The sequence below is a fragment of the Erinaceus europaeus genome, unplaced genomic scaffold (assembly GCF_950295315.1).
Source record: "Erinaceus europaeus unplaced genomic scaffold, mEriEur2.1 scaffold_430, whole genome shotgun sequence".
Taxonomy (NCBI): Eukaryota; Metazoa; Chordata; class Mammalia; order Eulipotyphla; family Erinaceidae; genus Erinaceus; species Erinaceus europaeus.
Window position 1 is genome coordinate 32,189 of NW_026647662.1, and position 23,310 is coordinate 55,498.

Here is a 23,310-nt window from a genome sequence, read left to right on the forward strand (position 1 = left end):
GTACAAAGCATCTTTATTTTTCATATTTTGCATTGCTCATATAAAATATCAAAATTCTCTTATAAAATATATATGTCTATAATTTTTAGGCACTTAGTCGAGCACTTTTAGAACTCCGGACAGAAATGACAGAAGCGGCTGAACAACATATTATTTCCGTGACTTCTCAGAAAGAGGCAAACCTCAATGTCCAACAGTTGGTTGATCGGCAGACTAAACAACTAAAGGTGAACATGTGCAAGTCCGTAATTCAGCAGAGTTGAGCTTCCAGTGATTCTCCTTGGTAGAGAATTCACTTTAGTTAACAATAGCTGTGATAGTCAATAGGAACTTCATTCTCCAGAATTCTTGGTGAATATCTATACATACAGAAGTACATATCTATACACATTTTGCAAACTATAAGTATCCTGATGGTATTCCTGTACTAGTTAATATCTTGGGGGTGGGGGTAGATAGCATAATGGTTATGCAAAGAGACTCCATAATGGTTATGCCTGAGGTGCCAAAGTCCCACGTTCAGTCCCCCACACCACCATAAACCAGAGCTGAGCAGTGCTCTGGTAAAAAAAACAAAAAAAAACCCTAAATGACATCTTAGAAATGAACATTACCTACCTCCTTAGATCTCACTTCCCCCCCCCCAAGTTTTATTTTACATTTGATTAAAACTACATTGTTTTACATTATTGAGGTGGGGGTGGGGGTTCAGTGGGGTATAGCAGAACTGTGAACACTCAGTTTCTTTTTTTATTTTATTTTATATCATCTTTATTTATTTATTGGATAGAGACAGCCAGAAATCGAGAGGGAAGTGGGAGATAGAGAGAAAGAGAGGCAGAGAGACACCTGCAGCCCTGCTTCACCACTCGTGAAGCTTTCCCCCCTGCAGGTGGGGACAGGGGACTCAAACCTGGGTCCTTGCGCATTGTAACATATGCTTTCAACCAGGTGCGCCACCACCCGACCCCAACACTCAATTTCTCTTCTCCCATGATCCCTGTAGAACACTCGTCCCCAGCTTCAGTGTTTCTTCCACCATAATGCACCAGGACTGCAAATCTCTACCATCTCCTTCCCCGTGTCTTGCTTTGGTGCGATGCACCACATTCAGTCCAGTTTTCACTTTATGTTCCCTTCCCCCCATGTTTTTCCATGTTCACATTTTTTAAAATTTTTAAACTTTTTTATTAGTAGTAGTAAGTTAATAATGATTAGCAAGATTGTGGGCTAATAAATGGGTTATTTTTTGTTTGTTTTTTATTCACTTTTATTTATTTATTTATAAAAAGGACACATTAACTAAACCATAGGATAAGAGGGGCACAACTCCACACAGTTCCCATCACCAGAACTCTGTATCCCATCCCCTCCTTTGATAGCTTTCCTATTCTTTATCCCTCTAGGAGTATGGATCTAAAGGCATTGTAGGATACAGAAGGTGGAAGGTCTGGCTTCTGTAATTGCTTCCCCGCTGAACATGAGCATTGACAGGTCAATTCATACTCCCAGCCTGCCTGTCTCTTTCTGCCTGTCTTAGAAGGGTTCAGGGAAGTGGAGCTCCAGGACATATTGGTGGGGTTGTCTGTTCAGGGAAGTCTGGTAGGATCCTGTTAGCATCTGGAACCTGGTGGCTGAAAAGAGAGTTAACATACAAATCCAAATTGTTAAGCAATCATGAACCTAAAGGCTGGAATAGTGCAGATGAAGAATTGGGGGGGGAGTCTCCATTTTGTAGATAGCTAGTAGGCATATTTTAGTTATATTTCAAAGGGCCTGTGGCTATACTAGTGTTTTTTTTTTTTTCTTTTTTCCCCTGAGCCTGAAATCTGATATGCAGGCAGATCCAAGTTATTGTCCCACGTTATTTATTTATTTAATAATGAAGGACAAGACCATAGGATAAGAGGGGTACAACTACACACCATTCCCACCACCAGAACTCTGTATCCCATCCCCTCCCCTCATGGCTTCCCTAGTCTTTATCTCTCTGGGAGCATGGACCCAGATCATTGTGGGATGTAGAAGGTGGAAGGTCTGGCTTCTGTAACTGCTTCTCAGCTGGACATGGGTGTGGGCAGGTGGATCCATATTCCCAGCCTGTCTCTCTCTTTCCTTAGTGGGGTGGGGTTCCAGGACACATTGGTGAGGTCATCTGCCCAGTGAAGTCAGGTTGGTGTCATGGTAGCATCTGCAACTTGTTGCCTAAAATAGTATGTTTTCTCTTTCTGTCCTTGTTTCATAAGTTCCCCCTATAAGTGAGATCAACCAGTATTTGTCCTCTTTTTGGCTTATCTCACTTAATGTGATTTCTTTAACTCCCCATGTATATGAGGCAAAGGGGATCACTTCGTTTTTAACAGCTGAGTTATATTCCCTTGTGTAAATATGACACTCATTTGTTGTAGAATTTATATTCCTATTTCAAGAGGTAAGTTAGGTATATAAAGTTTTGTTGTGTTTTACTTTACTTGTCCTACTAGAATTTTGATCTCCTTGCTGCTAGTTCATCATCTAAGTAAACTTTCTTTTTATCCCTACAAAAACATGGAAATCGTAGTTCTAGACTACCTGTTTTTTGTTTGTTTGTAGTTTTGACAGTTTGGGCAAACTATTTGAATATCTGAGATTTTATGTGTCTGTCTTACTTTTTTTTTCTTATCTAATCAGAGAGGCTTGGAAGTTTTTATATTTTTGTCAAAACTTGTATACTTTGTAATGACTTCCAAACTTCTTTTTTTATTTTTTATTTTTTTCACTCCAGGGTTATTGCTGGGCTCGGTGCCTGCACCATGAATCCACCGCTCCTGGAGGCCATTTTTCCCCCTCCATCCAACAACAAACAACATTAACAGTGGCAATAACGATGACCACAACAAGGCTAAAACAACAAGGGCAACAAAAAGGGGGGGGGGAAATGGAGGTCAGAGAGAAATGGAGAGAGGAGGGGAAGACAGAGAGGGGGAAGAGAAAGATAGACACCTGCAGACCTGCTTTACTGCCTGTGAAGCGACTCCCCTGCAGGTGGGGAGCCGGGGGCTTGAACTGGGATCCTTACGCCGGTCCCTGCGCTTTGCGCCACATGCACTTAACCCACTGCGCCACCGCCTGACCCGGACTTCCAAACTTCTTTATTGTTTCATACAGTATCTTCTGAGAGAAAAGTCTGCTTTTGTATTTTTATTTTACTTGTAATTTCAGTTTCTTCTTTCGATTTGCTCATTTATTGTTACATGCCCTTTACTAACACTCCACTGAAGTTTAGTCCAGCAGACAAGACTGGATTTCAAGTATTTCTCATCATATCTACTAAGATTATGAATACGCCCTCACTAGGTCCCTAAAGTAAATCAAAATATAAATAGGAATGGCTTCTCGTTAATGTCTTCTTAAACACTTTCCTGCTTGCCTACCACATCTTCCTGAATTCCTCACAATCCTTAGCAACTTCTCAAGAACAGTTTTTCTTCTAACTGCATTATAGTACTATTATTTGTATAATATTATTAATGATACTTCTTTTGGTCTATAAAAGTCTATTCGACACCAAAGGATATTAAGCACCAGCACTGCTCTCACTGTCAGTATTTAAAGACAGCTTGCAACTCGTTTTCTGGTGATTTCTATATACTGTCAAGTTTTGATTTACCTTTTACATCTGGTCTTTACAAAGTACCATAGAGACTACTTGAAATTCTGAGATTTTTGTCTCCTACTACTTTTATGCATCAACATCTAAAACATTGCTGTATACATTGATATATATATATGTATATATGTATGTCTCTTTAATTTATTCAGCCACAATGAAACTTCTGCTTATTTGGTAACATTTTATCTGGGAGTCTGTGGAAGTTCAATTGCTTTAGATGGTTCTTACCTTTTTTGTTTGCTTTTCCCCTCAAAGTTGATTTTGTCTACTTGAGACAAATTGATGTAATCTGTTGTTCTTTTTTGTTTGTTTGTTTTGTTTTCCTGTGCATTTCAATTATTTTTAGAGAACCTTTCTTTTTAGTAGTATTCATGGCACACTTTCTGGTTGGCTTGCTTCTATCATTGATAATCTGGTCAATCATAAATTAAACATTTCTTTATCTCATACTAGTTACAAATTGAAGATTTAAGTGAAAATCTTTCAAAATTGAAAGAAGCTCTCAAAACAAGTAAAAGCAGAGAAAACACCCTAACTGATAATTTAAACGAATTAACCAGTGAACTGCAAAAGAAACACAAGGCCTATAATAAAATGCTTAAAGAGAAGGATGGAATTGATCAAGAGAATGATGAACTGAAAAAGCAGATTAAAAGACTAACAAGTGGATTCCAGGTAATCTTATATTTAATTGTGATCATATCTTTGATGTGTAGCATATAGGTAGTTGTCTGCTCACACTTTTCAGTTTGATTTTTGTTGATAGTAGCTTTCAAATTACTTTGATTAGTATAACTAAACCTATTTGGTTTTTAGTTCCAGAGTAACAAGTCTTACAATTATGTAGAAGCAGGTACCATGCCATAGTTATACATCAGTAGTGTCATTTAGAAAGTCAGGTTGTAGATAATTATAACTGGAATACATACTGAATATTTTGTTTGGTCCTTTTTTTTTTTTTTTTTAAAGATTTTATTTATTTATGAGGAAGACAGGAGGAGAGAGAAAGAACCAGACATCACTCTGGCACATGTGCTGTCAAGGATCGACCTTGGAACCTCATGCTTAAGAGTCCAAAGCTTGACCACTGCGCCACCTCCCAGACCATGCTTTTTTTTTTTTTTACTTATAAAAATTAATTTTATTTCTCAGGGCAAACCTCTGATAGAGAACAGACAAAGTGTAATTGAAGAACTCCAAAAGAAAATTAAAAATCTCGAAAGCCAACTGAAAAGAAAGGTGGATGAAGCAGATGCAAAGCCTGTGAAAGAAAAGGTATGTGAAGAGACAAATTGATTAATATGTTTAAAGTAGAGTCAAGATAACGGGAAATAATTGGTGAACAGGTAACATACTGCATTAATCTGAAGACCCACTAAAGTACTACCAGGTAACATAGAGACATAAATCTCAGACCCGGGCCTGCCCTGTAGGAATGTGTAAGCCCACCAGAAGAGGTCTTATAATGTGACTCTTACTCAGGAGTTACCAATTCATCTCCCTACAATCTTCCTGATATTATCTCCAAGTTCTCTTCATGCTTTACATAGCCAATATCTCTATCCCCAATGCAATGATACACCAAGATTAGTGCTTTTGACTTATAGAGAAAAGGCTGGGAGTTGTGTTTTTTTTTTATATATATTTATTTATTTTCCCTTTTGTTGTCCTTGTTGTTTTTTATTGTTGTTGTAGTTATTATTGTTGTTGTTATTGATGTTGTCGTTGTTAGGACAGAGAGAAATGGAGAGAGGAGGGCAAGACAGAGGGGGAGAGAAAGACAACTGCAGACCTGCTTCACCGCCTGTGAAACAACCTCCCTCCCCACCCCCCGCTGTAGGTGGGGAGCCAGGGACTTGAACCAGGGTCCTTACGCTGGTCCCTGCGCTTCGCGCTATGTGCACTTAACCCACTGCGCTACCGCTTGACTCCCCTGGCTGGGAGTTTTTATTTATTTATTTATTTATTTATTTATTTTTACTATTTTTTTATTGGGGAATTAATGTTTTACATTCAACAGTAAGTACAGTAGTTTGTACATGCATAACATTCCCCAGATTCCCATATAACAATACAAACCCCACTAGGTCCTCTGAATCCTTCTTGGACCTGTATTCTCCCCACCCACCCACCCACCCCAGTCTTTTACTTTGGTGCAATATGCCAATTCCATTTCAGGTTCTACTTGTGTTTTCTCTTCTGATCTTGTTTTTCAACTTCTGCCTGAGAGTGAGATCATCCCATATTCATCCTTCTGTTTCTGACTTATTTCACTCAACATGATTTTTTTCAAGGTCCATCCAAGATCGGCTGAAAACGGTGAAGTTTTCACCGATCGGCTGGGGGTTTTTAATCTACCTTGACCAAAATGTGTTTATAACACTTTTAAATTTCAGTAAATTCACTATAATAAAGTCATTTAGAACTGTCTTGGTGTTATCCTGGGGAGGTAGGGAAATGTATGTATCCCCTGACGACAAAAACAACCATCTTACTGTAAGTCAGTATTTTCTCAGTTGTGTGACTAGAACAATCATGTGGTAAAATGTAGATCACAAACATAAATGTTAACTACATGCAGTAGGATAATTGAAAGTTGTACCGTTCGCCAGCTGTCCTTTATTACAGAGACTTCCCTTGAGCACTTGAATCTCAGTAGTAACAAGCCGTAACACCTCTCCCTCAGAAATGTCTTCCTCCCAGCCCCTGCTTGCTTGTGTTTTGTAGCACTCATCACCAGCTGACAAACTACAGCTTACATTTTCTCCCCTGTATTTTGTTCTTTTCCCCCTAATCTAACCACCCACCCACCCACCCACCCAACTAGATTGGAATGTGCATAAAGATAGTTTGTTTTTGAGGGGAGGAGGGGCTGGTTTATACATTGCTCCTAGGGCCTACTTAGAAAATGGCACATGGGTAGAAATAAATAACAATAAATAAATAATAAATAAATACCTTTTGAGGGAGCTGGGCGCACATGGCGCAAAGTGCAAGGGCGGGCTCAAGGATCCTGATTCGAGCCCCCGGCTCCTCACCTGCAGGGGAGTCGCTTCACAGGCGGTGAAGCAGGTCTGCAGGTGTCTGTCTTTCTTTCCATCTCTCCGTCTTCCCCTCCTCTCTCCATTTCTCTCTGTCCTATCCAACAACGATGACATATAACACCAGCAATAATAACTACAACAACAATAAAAAACAAGGGCAACAAAAGGGAAAATAAATAAATACCTTTTGAATAAAACGAGTGAACTACACTGAAGATTTGAAGTAGCTCTGACGCTAGGATATTGCTGTGCGATGACAGAATTGGGCTAGTCATTTGTGTAAGTATATTCTTTGTTAGAAGCTTGGTTTCATCATGATCATCTGTATTAGAATCTTCATTTGAAGACACTTTGAGGGGCTGGACTGGTGCACTCGGGTAAGTGCACACATTACAGTACACAGGGATTTGGGTTCAAGCCCCCTGTCCCCACCATCAGGGAAAAAGCTTCACAGGCAGTGAAGCAGAAGCTGCAGACGTCTCTGTCTCTTTCCCTCTTTATCTCCCTTCCCTCTAAATGTCTCTGTCCTATCACATAAGTAAATCAAGTTTTGTTTTTTTTAAAAGAGAGATCCAAGTTAAAAATAATAGTAATAATAAAGACACTTTGAGGGAAGGCCTGGAAGATGGCACAGTGCATAAATCATTGGACCCCCAAGCATGAGGTTCCAAGTTCAGCCCCCGGCAGCACATGTACCATAATGATACTCTGGTTCTCTTTGTCTCTTTCCTCATCTCCATCTCACTAATAAATTAAGCCTTTTTAAAAGAAAATCCTTGAAGGTATTAACATTATTACACATGACGTCTGTTCCCTAGAATTTCATCTGCCCAGTTGTAAACTATAACGTCCTGAACTAAATGGCATTTTCGCTAATAGTTTGACATGCCCAAAGATTCTAACAACTGCATAACAAAATAAACCTTTTTATAATCTAGCAATGACTTGTTTTACCATAGTTTCAGTACATTGTTATTATTAACCTTAAGTTTCAGTAAATTATTACTCTTCAAATAAAAACGGTTGGGGAGTCAGGTGGTAGTGCAGCAGCGCAAAGTACAAGGACGGGCATGAGGACCTCAGTTCGAACCCCGACTCCCCACCTGCAGGGGAGTCGCTTCACAGGCGGTGAAGCAGGCCTGCAGGTGTCTATCTTTCTCTCCCTCTCTCTGTCTTCCCCTCCTCTCTCCATTTCTCTCTGTCCTATCCAACAATGATGGCATCAATAACAACAATAATAATAACTACAACAATAAAACTACAAGGCAACAATAGGGAATAAATAAATATTAAAAATAAATAAATAAAAACAAAAACTGTTGGTAATTTTCATCTTCCTTTTGTATTGTTTACAGAGTGGAAAAGAAGAATTAATAAGATGGGAAGAGGGTAAAAAATGGCAAAGCAAAATAGAGGGGATTCGAAACAAATTAAAAGAGAAAGAGGGGGAAGTATATATCCTAACCAAGCAACTGAGTACTTTGAAGGATCTTTTTGCCAAGTAAGTTTAAAGTTAATAAAACACCTAGTTAACTATGTGTAGTCTTTACCTGATTTGTAAGTTACATGTTTTTTTTTTTGATAATTCTTGATAACATGGGACATTTTCTAATTTTATTGTCTACTACCCAGAGAACTGAACTCTACTTTTAAAATATTTGTATTGTAAAGTAAGTATTTAACATATCTTAAAATTCATAATAGCTACAGTTTTCTACTATTTTAAAATAAGGCGGCCCATGGAAAACTCAGAATGACCTAACTCCTTTGTACATTGCTCTTGTAATTAGTAGGCTGTAGTTTGATAGATTGAACAAACTAGTCAGTGGTTTTGTTCATGACTCTGTAAAATTCCACAGAGCTGATAAAGAGAAACTCACCTTGCAAAGGAAACTAAAAACAACAGGCATGACTGTCGACCAGGTTATGGGGCTGCGAGCTCTAGAGACAGAGAAGGAGTTGGAGGAATTGAAAAAGAGAAATTTTGACTTAGAAAATGACATATCGCAAATGAGGTAAGCCACTACGTGAAAGTGTACTCGTTGTTACAAGGCCAGAATGCTGGCTGGCCCGTGGAGGTGACATGATCAATGTGGGTTATTTGAAACTTAAATTCTGTTGATTATATATTTTTAATGTGAGTTATTTCTAGTTCCATTTATGTCACATATATTGGATTCTCTTCTTGAAGTCTTGAACATTATATTTGGAGATGCCAGAGTTTGATTAAATTCTATGGAGAATTAAGAATTTGTATCAAGCATTTGGTCCAGTTAATTTTTAGACCAAAATAGGTCTGGTCTCTAAGTTGCAGGCTCTTTTCTATGGGCTATATTCATTATCAGTTCTGTTTTTCAAGTCTCTATTAGTATTCATTAGATCTCCCGCATGTCTGTTCTTCCCAATTGATAAGCCTGGGCTGTCTTCTGTTATCTCCCCTTTCAGGTCCTTTGATATTCAGAACAGAATTATATCAATACATGCACAGTTCAAGAGGGAGCCTAGAAAGTCCTCTTCTAGGACTTACTTGATAGTTTTGTTTCCCTTAGGGCTGCTGCTTGAATCCTATCTGGAATTTTAATTATTCTGTTTAGTCGTGAATGTGTCTGTGGCCTAGCAAGCAACAGGAAAGCAGAAAGTGGACTGGGGAAGGACCAGCAATGCTGTGTTCACCCCAGCCTTTCAGCTATCACAGCTCTACCAGATGGATAAGGCCTTACCCCCTAATTTTTTTAGTTTCTGTGGATTCCCCCCTGCTGTCTCTCCACTATTTGCCATGGGCTAGTTCGAGGGTTGGGAATGGCACACGAAAAGAGAAAGAAGAGAGAGAGAGAGAGAGAGAGAGTGTGTGTGTGTGTGTGTGTGTGTGTGTGTGTGTGTGAGAGAGAGAGAGAGAGAGAGAGAGAGCTATTCCTGTATTTTCTGTGTTATAAATCTGCTTTCTCCTTATGTGAGCTGTAACTATAGGGCTCCCTTGGAGTTTTCTCCCTCTGTGCTTCTACTCAGCATCATGTTTCATGTTTCAAGAATGTTGTGTTTAGGCCAAGAAATACCAGAGGAAAAGAAAACTAAATGAACTACCTTTGTTAAATCCCACAGAGCTGATAAACTGAAACTTACTTTGCATAAGTAACTAAAAACAACTGGCATCACTTGCTAATCCTTGAAATTCTCTCCCTCCCTCCAACACCCTTATAGAGACAGAGAAGTGGAGAAGGGGAGGGAAGTAATGAGAGAGAGGGTAAAAAAAAAAAAAAAAAAAAAAAGGTTAAGGGAGAAGGAAGAAGGTAGACAGGGAGGGAGAGACACTTGCAACTTTGATCCGCCACTTGTGAAATTGCCCACTGCGTGTGAGGATCAGAGAGAGAGCAAAGAGTCTAGGGCCAAGAAGAAAGCTCACTTGGGAGACTGCCCATTTCAAGTATGGCTCCCACCACCCCAAGGGAAGCTCTGCCTCAGTCAAGGTAGAATAGTAAAACTACTGAGCAATTCAGCCGAATCCATGTGCTGTGTCTCATTATGGAGGGCCTTGAAGGTCACACAGACTTGTAGACTTGATGGAACAGATTGTTACTGCAGAAGCCATTTTAAATCTTTAAGCTTCCCAGAAACACGTGGAATTAGTATGTGATATCTGAACACTAGTGGGTGTTTTCATTCAACCATCTTACTTGATTGGATATAAACAGATTCATGCTTTTAAAATAGGAATTGGTATTTCTGTTAATGTAACTTGTTAACTCAAGGCCGAAAGGATCCCTGCACTGGATTTTCTGTGGTGGAAGTTTCATAATATAAATAGACATGCCCTAACTTAACTTTGTGAAGTTTGTAGCATTTAAAGTAACCACTGTGGTAGTAAATACATTACACATTTGTCTTTCTTATCTGCATTGTAATGCAGTAACATAGTGAAAAGTTCACTTGATACTTGCTATTTGTAGAACTCACCAAGCCCTGCCCCGAGATTCTGTTATAGAAGATTTACATTTACAAAATAGATACCTCCAGGAGAAACTTCACTCTCTTGAAAAGCAGATTTCAAAGGCTACATTTTCTAGGCCTTCAGTAAGTATACATCTTCTTCTTTTTCTTTTTAAATTTTCTTTCTTTTTTATTTTATTCCCTTTTGTTGCCCCTGTTGTTTTTTTATTGTTGTAGTTATTGTTGTTGTTATTGATGTCATTGTTGTTGGATAGGACAGAGAGAAATAGAGAGGGGAGGGTAAGACAGAGAGGGGGAGAGAAAGACAGACCCCTGCACACCTGCTTCACCGCCTGTGAAGCGACTCCCCTACAGGTGGGGAGCCGGGGGCTCGAACTGGGATCCTTACGCTGTTCCTTGCCCTTTGCGCCACGTGCGCTTAACCAACGCTGTGCTACCGCCCCACTCCCATTTTCTTCTTTTTCATCCCTCCATTGTTAAGGACTAAGGGTCACATCCATTTTCACCTGCACCTAGTCAAAGCCCTTAGGTTCCTCTCATTCATATCAATGCAGTAAGTTCAACTTTTCCTTTTAGTGTGAACTACTATGTGCTAACTTTAATACACCTTTCCCATTAACAGTAAACTTACATAAGGCTTGACATGAAACCTTACTACAAATGATTTCTAGAGAACTGAACTGTACTTTTATAAATGTTGCTATGGTGAGAACATAGAATTAGATAAAAGAATGTTACGGCATTATTTTTTATCAGCATGCGTGCTGTTTCTGTTTCCTATTATAAAGACATTAGGATAGAACTGTTGCGTCCTTTTAAAACACTGTGTATATTTTTGTTAACTTTTTTTCATCTTCTCATGCTTCATCTCTTTCTTTTGCTTTAAGCAAAAACTGTTAAGTGACACGGCTACGCTTTCTACCCTTGCTACCAGCGCTGATACATACAGGTTTAATATGTTTCACAAAAAGAGCATTTTACACAGGAACCAAAAATCACTTGACATGTTCAGAATTAAAAGTAGGAAGGAGTTAGATGTCAGGGACAATTTTTCTTCTCAGGTACCCAGAAATAGTCTACAGTGTTACACTTATGGAGAAAAGCATAAAGCAAAAGGTAGCGTAGCTCCTTCTGAGTTAAATAAACCTGAAGAAATATCCAGCTCGAAGTCAAGTCCATGTAGGTCAAGCAGCAGCCCCTCAGCAGGTGTTAACACTAATTTTGAAAATGAACCAGACTCTGAAGTTTCTAAAGTTGAGGAAATGAATCAGCACTGCTGTGGAAAGCAGGAGAAGGGAGTGAATGAGCTAGACAAGAATGAGAAAGGCACGGGACATGTCGCTGAAGACGTGAGCCACAGCAACCACAAGGATCCAGAAGACTCTCAGACCGTCCGTGACTGCGCCCCAGCTGCTGTGAATCCCTGGGCCGAGCAAGGTGCTCAGGCATACTCAGCAGCGGATGGCCCAGGCCAGCCAAGAAATGAATCGCCCCAGGTTTGAGCACAAAGTGGTTCTTGATGTCTTTGCGAGCTGAGTTTTTCAATAGCAAGTAGCATGTCTATATAGTGTAGATGGAAACAATCATGTAGGATTTAATATATATATATATGTGTATATATATATATATATACATATATATATACATGTAGATGTATTCATATGTATATAAATGCAGCGCAGCTGTTAAAAATGGAAGTCATCTCCTCCGCCACATCTTGAATGGACCCGAAAGTATCGTGTTGAGTGAGCTAAGCCAGAAAGAGAAGGGCTTACACTGGATGATCTGACGGGCAGTAAGGAAAAACATAAGGTTATACTAAGACTAGGTGAGACAGATTGCACCAAAGACTCTGGGGAAAGGGTAGAGGGGCTGGAGTGCATGATGATGGTAAAGAGCCCAGGTTGGGGGCAGAAAGTGTCTTGCAGACCTACCTGTAGTGGGGAGATGAAAGGCTGTTTCCGTGTGTTGACAGCTGTGCTGTCACAACCATTAACACCCAAGTGGAAATAATAAAAGGACGATAAAAGACACACACAGAGAGAGAGAGAGGAAAAACACAAAGTAAAACACGGACTGGGTTTGGTCTATTGCACCAGAGCATGAGACTCTGAGAACAGAGGGGTAGGGAGTGGGGCTGGGAGTCTATGGGGTCCTGGAGTGTGTTGGAGAATGCCAGTCCCTGTGTAGGCACCAGATGCTGGGCTAGCTTCATGGGTGTGAGACAGACAACCAGGGACTCATGTCTGAGCTGGGAAGCCATGCTGGCTTTATTCATCTGCATTTATACTCTCCAGGAATGAAGTGGTAGGGTGTAAAAACAGGGTGTGACTAGGAGAGGGGGCGGAGCGAAAAGAGAGTTGGACAATAACAAATAGAAGACATGTCAGAGATGTTTGTTTTGCCTCAGAGAGTTTTGTTGATAATTCAGCGTGCTCTAAAAATCTCCCTGTATGGAAAACTACACTGTAGTGAATGTCACCAATTATTGTTAAAGATGCTATTTGGGGGGGTGAGGTGTGATGGTGGTAGTAGCTGTGGCGCACCTGGTTGAGCGCACGTTACAATGAGCAAGAACCCAGGTTCGAGCTCTGGGTCCCCACCTGCAGAGGGAAAGCTTTGCGAGTGGTGAAGCAGGGCTCTGTCTTTCCCCCTCTCTATCACCCCATTCCCTCTCAATTTCTGGCTATCTCTATCTAATAAATAAATAAAGATAATAAAAATAATTTTTATTAAAGAGATGCCATCTGGGACCCTAGTGTACAAGGCAAGCCATGTGTCATACCAAATGTTTTTGTGGTTATTGACTAATCATTGATTTACAGGACTACATAGGTTTCAGAAGTCTAGTTTCACGTCAGCTCACCATCAAAGTTCCATTACCATTCTCCACTGTCAGATTGAGCCCTTCTGGCTTTTTCTTACACCATGTGTTTTCCCTCCCCCTGTGTTAGCTACCATCTTATTCTCATTCTGTTTTGTTTTGTTACTATTCTTGCATTGTTTCTGCATGTCCCACATGAATAAAACCATTCAAATTTGCCTGTCTCTTTCTGGCTTATTTCACTTAGCATAATCACCCTGAGTCCAACCCATATTGTTGGAACAATTAAGGTTTCATTTCTAGAGTTGACTAGTATTCCTTTGAGTATATACACCACATCTTTGTTGCCCAGTCATTTGTTGATGGGCATGTAGATTGATCTCCTGTCTTAATTGTTGTGTAAATAGTGCAGCAGTGAACATAGGGGTGGATGGACATTTGAAAACTAGTGTTTTTAATATTCTAATTCAGACCACTGTATTTGCTGTTTCTTATATGCACTGTAAAAAACTATTACCTTTTCTTTTTCAAGTTTTCTATTTTAAGATTGATCTTGCTTTTCTCTAATGCTTTTCTGTCACTTTCTCCTCTTCCCTTTTAACATATGTAGTGTTTCCAAATCCAGTATGTTTTCCATGACTTCTACTATTGGAGCATACTTCTTTTTCTAACTTTTTCTTTCTTTCTGAAGACTTCAGGAATAGAGTCAGAAGATCATTATCAAAAAGAACAAGAGCTTCAGAGGGAAAACTTGAAGTTGTCATCTGAAAATATAGAACTAAAATTTCAGCTTGAGCAAGCAAATAAAGATTTACCAAGACTAAAGGTAAGCTTAATGTTATTATGATCTTTTTGAAAAACCTAGCATCTAAACCCGCCCCCTTGGTGGTTATGTTTACCATATACTTAAGAAAAAGTCAAAAAGAAGACTAAATCAAAAATAAACCTATGGGATTACATCAAATTAAAAAGCTTCTGCACAGCAGAAGAAGCCATCACCCGGGAGCCAGGTGGTAACACAGTGGGCTAAGCGCAGGTGGCGCAAAGCGCAAGGACCAGCGTAAGGATTCTGGTTCAAGCCCCCAGCTCTCCACCTGCAGGGGAGTCGCTTCACAGGCGGTGAGGCAGGTCTGCAGGTGTCTGTCTTTCTTTCCCCCTCTCTGTCTTCCCCTCCTCTCTCCATTTCTCTCTGTCCTGTCCAACAACGATGACAACAATAAAACAACAAAGGCAACAAAAGGGAATAAATAAATATTAAAAAAAAAGAAACCATCACCCAAACAAAGAGACCTCCACAGAATGGGAGATCTTTACATGCCATACATCAGACAAGAAGCTAATAACCGAAATATATAAAGAACTCACTGAACTTAGCAACAAGAAAACAAATGACCCCATCCAAAAATGGGGAGAGAGGTAAACAGAATAGTCTCCATAACAGAGATCTAAACGGCCAATAAACACATAAAAAAAGGGGGCCAGGTGATGGTGTACCTGATTGAGTGCACACACTGCGATGCGCAAGGACCCGGGTTCAAGTCCCTGGTCTCCACCTACAGGGGGAAAGCTTCACAAGTGGTGAAGCAGGGCTACAGGTGTCTCTCTGTCTCTCTCCCTCTCTATTTCCCCTTTCCCTCTAGATTTCTGGCTGTCTCTATCGACTAAATAAATAAAAATAAAAAAACACATGAGAAAATACTCCAAGTTGTCAGAGAAATGCAAATAAACACAACAATGAGATACCAAAAATAAAAAAAGTTAAAAACTCATATTCATAAAATATCATGGTAGTGTTATACTTTTTTTTTTTTTTTTTTTTGCTTCCAGGGTTATTATTGGGTCATGGTGCCTGTGCTATAAATCTGTTGTTCTTGGTGGCCATCATCCCCTCCTCCCATTTTATTGGTTAGGACAGAGAGAAATTGAGAGGAGGGGAAAATAGAGCAGGGAAGCAGACTTGCTTCACTGCTTGTGAAATGAATCCCCCCACCACAGGTGAGGAACCGGGGGCTTGAACCTGTATCTTTGTGCAGGTCCTCATGTTTCAAGCTATATGCACTTACCCCAGTGCGCTACCACCCAGCCCCCTATATTTCCTTTTTCTTTTTTTTTAATATTTATTTTCCCCTTTGTTGCCCTTGTTTTTTATTGTTGTAGTTATTATTGTTGTTGTTATTGATGTCATTGTTAGATAGGACAGAGAGAAATGGAGAGAGGAGGGGAAGACAGAAGGGGAGAGAAAGATAGACACCTGCAGACCTGCTTCACCACCTGTGAAGCGACTCCCCTGCAAGTGGCAAGCCAGGGGCTGGAACCGGGATCCTTATGTTGGTCCTTGAGCTTCGCACCACATGCACTTAACCCACTGTGCTACCGCCCGACCCCCCGCCCCATATTTTCTACATGTATTCATTTAACAGTTACTTGTTGAGAAGTTAATTTTGTGTTGGGAAAGCTGATAGATACACAAGTCTATCTGTAGCCTGTCATCAGTTGCCTGTGTGCGTAGAGAAAACATGCTTGGTATAAAGAGTGTTGGTGCTTCTGTTGGTTGGGGTGTGTGAGGTAGCTATTTAAAAATATAGATTTTCTGGAGTTGGGCGGTAGCGCAGTGGGTTAAGCGCAGGTGGCGCAAAGCTTAAGGACCGGCTTAATGATCCCGGTTTGAGCCCCCGGCTGGCTCCCCACCTGCAGGGGAGTCGCTTCACAGGAGGTGAAGCAGGTCTGCAGGTGTCTATCTTTCTCTCCCCCTCTCTGTCTTCCCCTCCTCTCTCCATTTCTCTCTGTCCTATCCAACAATAATGACATCAATAATAACTACAACAATAAAACAACAAGGGCAACAAAAAAGGGAATAAATATAAAAAAATTTAAAATATATATATAGATTTTCTTGATAAAATGATAATTTTAGGGGCCAGGCAGTGGTGCACCTAGTTGAACACACATTACTATGCTCAAGGGCCTGGTCCTGTGCAGGGCAGGTGAATTTCATGAGCTGTGATGCAGGTCTGCAGGTGTCTCTTGTTTTTTCCTTTTCCAATCTCAATTTCTCTCTGTCCTAGCTAATATAAAAAAGAAAGAAAAGAAAAAAGGGGCCACCAAGAACAGTGGATTAGTTGTGTAGGCACCGAATCCCAGTGATAAGCCTTGTGGCAAATATATGTGTGTGTGTGTGTGTGTGTGTGTGTGTATGTAACTAGGAAAAGGTAGTGAGAGGTGTCAAAGTAGCAAAGTAATTTCAGACAGTAGAAACAGTATCCTGAAGCAAGAGGATGGTTGGCGTTTCTCATTAACAACTGTCACATGGAATATTAGCAAGTTCCGAATCCCACTGATGACATCATTAAGCGCTGTCCTGCTTCTCATCAGAATTTTTGCACATAGCCCAGTTTTCTACATATATATATGGTGAGTAAAGAAGTTCATATGTAATTTATAAAAGAAAAAGAAAAACTTCACATGTTCATGTTCACATGTTATGGATCACTGAGTTTAAAACTCAAAACTCTGAAGTCAAATGTATACCATATACTAAGACAATCGTGTGGAAAATACTTCTGGAAAGTCAAACCAGGGATGCACTTATTGGTGGAGTGCATTTTGTGTGTTTGAGGTCCTAGGTTCCAACCCTGGCTCCCCCCCAAAAAAAAGAAAAAAAAAAAGCACAAGATACTCTTGTACGTATACACTTAGAGGCCTCAGTTCAGTATCCTTGATGTGAAGATTGACCGTGCAAGGTGCTAATAGTGCTACTTCAGGTCAGTGTTTGCCTCTTCTCATCAGTGATCATCTCACTGTGTTGAGTGGTTACACATTTGCTTTCACCTTTTAGAATCAAGTAAGAGATCTGAAGGAAATGTGCGAATTTCTTAAGAAAGAAAAAGCAGAAGTTGAATGGAAGCTTGGCCATGTGAGAGGGGTAAGCACGTGAAATTATTTGCTTTGGTTTCACAAGTGATAAGCGGGTGGTTAATAAATGTCATTGTAGTACTTAGATGTCTCTACTAGTACCTCCAGTTTCAGTTTTTCTTTTGGATGCATTCTTAGTATAACAGTACAGAGTTTTTTGGGGTTTTTTTTTTTCTGTTTTTAGTTATTTTATTATTATGTCACACCTGACATACTCTGGCTCTCCCCCCCCCCATTGCATGTTCCTCCACATTTTGTAAACATTCTACATTTGGGATTATTCCTTTTTATCTTTTGAGTCATCTACTGAATGCTCCCTGGTCCAATTGTAACATTTTGAAATCAGTTTTTGATATCTGCAGCAAACTTATACTTCTCTTCTACTGTGATTTTCGTATTAGCTTTTTGCAGTGAAGAAATACTGCTAATGAGGACAAGGACAAATTTAAGCCCTTGTTTATCCCATCTTGATGAATGACACAAAGCAGAAATAATCAGAATGTAAGAATTTAAGACATGATTTTCAAAACCTGATGCATTTGGTGAAAAATATCATTGCTAGTATAATGCATGTGGGGATATGCCTTTCTGACAGCAATTGTTTTCACGAATAAAATTCATATGTTAATTTGACAGCTTGTGTCTAAGGTAACTATGAAATTATATGTTATCTATTTTGGAGCTATTTATTTCAGAGTATGAATATAGGCTAAAATACAAGTTTTACTGAACTATTCTAAAGCAGCTAAATTGACTAGTGTCCGATCTCTTAATAATTTTACCAGTTTTTCATGTCTTTCATATATATATATATATTACAGAAACATAACTTTTTTAATTTATTTTTTCTTTCTCTTTTTTTTTTTTTTTTTGACTCCAGGGTTATTGCCGGGGCTCCGTGCCTGCACCATGAATCCACTGCTCCTGGAGACCATTTTTTCCCCTTTTGTTGTCCTTGTTGTTGTTATTATTATTGTTGTTGTTGTTGCTGTTGTTGCATAGGACAGAGAGAAATGGACAGAGAGGGGGAAGAGAAAGACACCTGCAGACCTGCTTCACGGCCTGTGAAGCGACTCCCCTGCAGGTGGGGAGCCGGGGGCCCAAATCATAGGGATCCTTACGCTGGTCCTTGTGCTTTATGCCACATGTGCTTAACCCGCTGCGCTGCTGCCCAGCTCCCACGTAATTTTTTTTTATAATTTTTAAAAAGTATTTATTTATTCTCTTTTGTTGTCCTAGTTGTTTCTTGTTGTAGTTATTATTGTTGTTGTCATTGTTAGGACAGAAATGGAGAGAGGAGGGTAAGACAGAGAGGGGGAGAGAAAGACAGACACCTGCAGACCTGCTTCACCACCTGTGAAGTGACTCCCCTGCAGGTGGGGAGACAGGGACTCGAACTGGGATCCTTATGCCGGTCCTTGCGCTTTGCGCCACATGCACTTAACCTGCTGCGCTGCCGCCTGGCTCCCACGTATTTTTTTTTTTTTTTAAGTGTTTTGGTCATAATGGGGACTTCACCACACCAGGTCATTTTTTAAAAAATTTTTTTAAGATAGGAAGACAGACAGAGCTAGAGAGAAGAAAGGCAACACACCATCAGTGCTTCCTTCAGTGCCGTGCGACAGGGTTGAACTGGCACTGCCTTGCCAGCCCCAGAAACAGAATCTCTAGCTCATAATTTTTCTTAGCTAAAACTGTCCCTGTTATGCTGCAGCCTGAATTTGACAACTCTGGAGCTGTTTCAAGATAGTTTTTCTTCTGTGGATTTTTCTTCTTCTTTGATTCCATATAATGCGAATATGTGACGGAGAATAATGTTAGCTAAATGACATATTTAGGTCTTTAGGCTTTATTCATTTGGAATAGCATCAAGACTGTTTAAACTGTTATTCATTAGCAACATGCCTTTTTAAAAGAATAGCAAATCTGTGACTTATTTTTCTTATAAAGTGAGAATCACTGTTCTTTTTACAGTGTCATATAACAAACCAAAGTAACGCAAGCTTAAAATTCATATGTTAGCAATCAACAATGAGTATAACAGTGAGCCTGTTGCATTATTGGTACTTTACATTATACTTTAAAAACATGCAGTTCAAGTAAATATTTACATGTCCTTTTGTAGTCTGGAAGAAGTGGAAAGACAATTCCAGAACTAGAAAAAACTATCGGTTTAATGAAAAAAGTCGTTGAAAAAGTCCAAAGGGAAAATGAACAACTGAAAAAAGCCTCAGGGATACTGACCACTGAAAAAATGACCAATCTTGAGCTAGAAAATGAAAAGTTGAAGGTAATTTTTTAATGTGATTATTTTTTGTTATTATCTTACTATTGTAGGTTTTATGGGAAAAAATATACTCATACCATATAAAATAGCTTTAATGTATACATGAATTTTATTCTTACAGAATTTATTATAAATAAGACCGGGAATACTTGGAATAGTCTGCATGCTCATTATTACTTTAAGACCAACAATCCTCACTCTGATAGCATAAAATAATTTGCACTGTGTATTTTTTAAAAATACAGATGCTGGGAGTCGGGCGGTAGTGCAGCAGGTTAAAAGTAGGTGGGGCAAAGCACAGGACCTGCAAAAGGATCCCGGTTCGAGGCCCCGGCTCCCCACCTGCAGGAGAGTCGCTTCACAGGAGGTGAAAAACAACAAGGGCAACAATAGGGAAAAGAAATTAAAAAAAAACTTTAAAGAAATAAAGTAATACAGATGCATACCTCCCCAATCCTGAGATTTTTTAGAATGTTTCTTTTTTATATATTTATTTCCTTTTTGTTGCTCTTTTATTGTTGTGGTTATTGTTGTTGTTACTGATGTTGTCATTGTTGAATAGGACAGAGAGAAATGGAGAGAGGAGGGGAAGACCGAGACGGGGAGAGAAAGACAGACACCTGCAGACCTGCTTCACCGCCTGTGAAGCGACTCCCCTGCAGGTGGGGAGCCGGGGCCTCGAACCGGGATCCTTATGCCGGTCCTTGTGCTTAGCGCCACATGCACTTAACCCACTGTGTTACCACCCGACCCCTTTTTAGAACATTTCATTTTCTAATCTAGATCTAGTTGAATGATTTCTATTGTGGGATTCAATGATTTTTTTTTTTTAAAGTCATTAGTTCATATAGCCAGCGCTGAGAGTCTGCTTTAGACGCAGGGAGATTTTCACTGTAATCCTATCAAATAAGGTCTCAAAAACTACTTTGATTCTTATGTGTTGATAAGACTGTCTTCTTTATGTTGATAATTATTCCTATTACTACCAGGCTGAATTAGAAAAACTTAAAATTCATCTTGGACGTCAGTTGAGCATGCACTATGAATCCAAGACCAAAGGCACAGAGAAAATTGTCGCTGAGAATGAAAGGCTTCGGAAAGAACTTAAAAAGGTCTGGCTTTCTTTACTAGTAGCTCATAAGTACCTTTATTTTTACAAATGCATCTTGGAAAAACATAAATGCAAAAACGATGAGTGTCTATTCAACGTAGAGAGGATTTTAAAATTGTGTTTTATGCCTTTTTAAAAATTATTTTTTAATGTTTTATTTATTAATGAGGAACATAGAAGGAGAGAAAAAGAACCAAGCATCACCCTGGTACATGTGCGCCGGGGACTGAACTCAGGTCCTTATGCTTGAGATTCCGATGCTTTATCCACTGCACCACCTCCCGAACCACTTAATTTTTTTTATATTTATTTATTTTCCGTTTTGTTGCCCTTGTTGTTTTTCATCGTTGTAGTAGTTATTATTGTTGTTGTTATTACTGTTGTTAAATAGGACAGAAAGAAATGGAGAGGGGAGGGCAAGACAGAGGGGGAGAGAAAGATAGACACCTGCAGACCTGTTTCACCGCCTGTGAAGCGACTCCCCTGCGAGTGGGGATCCTGACTGGAAACTGGGATCCTTCTGCAGGTCCTTGAGCTTTGTGCCACGTGCGCTTAACCCGCTGCACTACCGCCTGACTCCCCTTATGCTTTCTTTCACCATGAAATTCACTGAAAGTAAAATAAATTTAGAAGCAGTATGCTGTAGAAGATATGCGGGCAACTTTCAAAGCCTGGTCCTGTTATTAAATGGGTTGTGAAAAATGGGCCGAGCAAGCAACCCCTGTCCATCCCTTCTCATCTGTAATACTGGGAGTAGTAGCTTGTCCATCCCTTCTCATCTGTAATACTGGGAGTAGTAGCTTGTCCATCCCTTCTCATCTGTAATACTGGGAGTAGTAGCTTGTCCATCCCTTCTCATCTGTAATACTGGGAGTAGTAGCTTGTCCATCCCTTCTCATCTGTAATACTGGGAGTAGTAGCTTGTCCATCCCTTCTCATCTGTAATACTGGGAGTAGTAGCTTGTCCATCCCTTCTCATCTGTAATACTGGGAGTAGTAGATGTTGAGTAAGTAGCTCAACGGATAGATTATAGGATTCCATGCCTTCTGATTTGACCCCTAGCCCAGCATCTGATCACAGTGACGCTTATCTACCTCTGTCTGTCTCTCTCTCATGGGAAACTCTCTGCATGTGGCTCCCACAAAACCTTTAAAAATGGGATCAATAACCTTATTTCACACATCTGTGGTGGTGTGTCACGTATTTCTTCCCATGATTTAGAACACCTACACTGCCCTAATAATTATTTGAAAGTACTCTGCTAAATAATCAGTAAGACTTTTTTTTTTCTTTTCTGCTTAAATGACAAAATATATTTCCTGCCTCTAGGGAGACAGCTATTAGTTACATGGTTGATGATCCAGTGAACATGTCAAAGTTTAATATTTTTAAACTAATTTGAATCGTAATATATTGTGGGTGTGAGACTGTCCTTTCAAAGTGAATGTCTGATAATAACCTGTGATAGGCACATATAGATTTTTATACTTGTAACTAGATCTCGGAAGAAGTAGGAAAGCAGGCATCTTTTAAATTTTGAAGACATAGATACTATCAAGTTATTCCAAAAATACTGCACACAAAGATGGCAGTTAAAGTAACCAGTGAAGTAACATGCTCGCCAATGTATTTCTCTAAAATAATTTACAAGATGATGTTTTAGTTAGTCTGATCATTTTGCTATAGAGTAAGAGAAATGTGGGGTTTGTAGTTGAACTTTAATGAGCATTTAGAACTTTGGGTTCTATTTTTCATCTTATTTATAGTGCTGATTTTGCATGTGGAAAAGCAGTCTTTTCTTTTTTTTTTTTTTCCTCCAGGGTTATTGCTGGGCTTGGTGCCTGCACCATGAATCCACCGCTCCTGGAGGCCATTTTTCCCCCCTTTTTGTTGCCCTAGTTGTTGCAGCCTCGTTGCGGTTATTATTGCCATTGTTGACATTGCTTTGTTGTTGGATAGTACAGAGAGAAATGGAGAGAGGAGGGGAAGACAGAGAGAGAGGGGAGAGAAAGATAAGACACCTGCAGACCTGCTTCACCACCCGTGAAGCAACTCCCCTGCAGGTGGGGAGCCAGGGACTCGAACGGGGATCCTTACGCCGGTCCCTGCGCTTTGCGTCACGTGCGCTTAACCCACTGCGCCACTGCCCGACTCCCAAAAAGCAGTATTTTCTTATCTTATACGAGTCATCTCTTAATACAGGAAACTGAAGCTGCAGAGAAGTTGCGAATCTCAAAGAATAATTTAGAGATACTAAATGAGAAGATGACAGTTCAACTGGAAGAGACTGGGAAGAGACTGCAGTTTGCCGAAAGTAGAGGTCCACAGCTGGAAGGTGCCGACAGCAAGAGCTGGAAATCGATAGTTGTCACAAGGTAGAAAGAGTTTAAAATTTTCAGAAAATGTGATCAGTTCTAATTCTTCCACTGTAATTTTAAATGAATATGGGACTATTCTGATGAACTTTGGGGCTCTTTTCTGATAAAACTGTTGGATGTGATAATTTTTCTGTTGCATACAAGAGTATGTTTTTC

At 39.8% G+C, this 23,310-nt stretch overlaps 1 protein-coding gene across 3 annotated transcripts in view; it reads left to right on the plus strand.

Moving 5' to 3' along the window:
* The window catches only part of LOC103107449 (centrosomal protein of 290 kDa), a 63,467-nt gene that overhangs the window by 30,779 nt on the left and 9,378 nt on the right, over positions 1-23,310 (plus strand). For all 3 annotated transcript variants that reach the window (XR_009547997.1, XM_060184217.1, XM_060184219.1), the window contains exons 18-28: positions 90-227; positions 4,106-4,327; positions 4,805-4,927; positions 8,052-8,197; positions 8,556-8,711; positions 10,641-10,764; positions 14,157-14,291; positions 17,301-17,387; positions 19,503-19,667; positions 20,654-20,776; positions 22,979-23,151. Coding sequence is in view for 2 of the 3 variants with exons in the window: in XM_060184217.1 (XP_060040200.1) it covers positions 90-227; positions 4,106-4,327; positions 4,805-4,927; positions 8,052-8,197; positions 8,556-8,711; positions 10,641-10,764; positions 14,157-14,291; positions 17,301-17,387; positions 19,503-19,667; positions 20,654-20,776; positions 22,979-23,151 (1,592 nt within the window). In the remaining variant the exon portion in view is untranslated. The remainder of the gene's footprint in view (positions 1-89; positions 228-4,105; positions 4,328-4,804; positions 4,928-8,051; positions 8,198-8,555; positions 8,712-10,640; positions 10,765-14,156; positions 14,292-17,300; positions 17,388-19,502; positions 19,668-20,653; positions 20,777-22,978; positions 23,152-23,310) is intronic.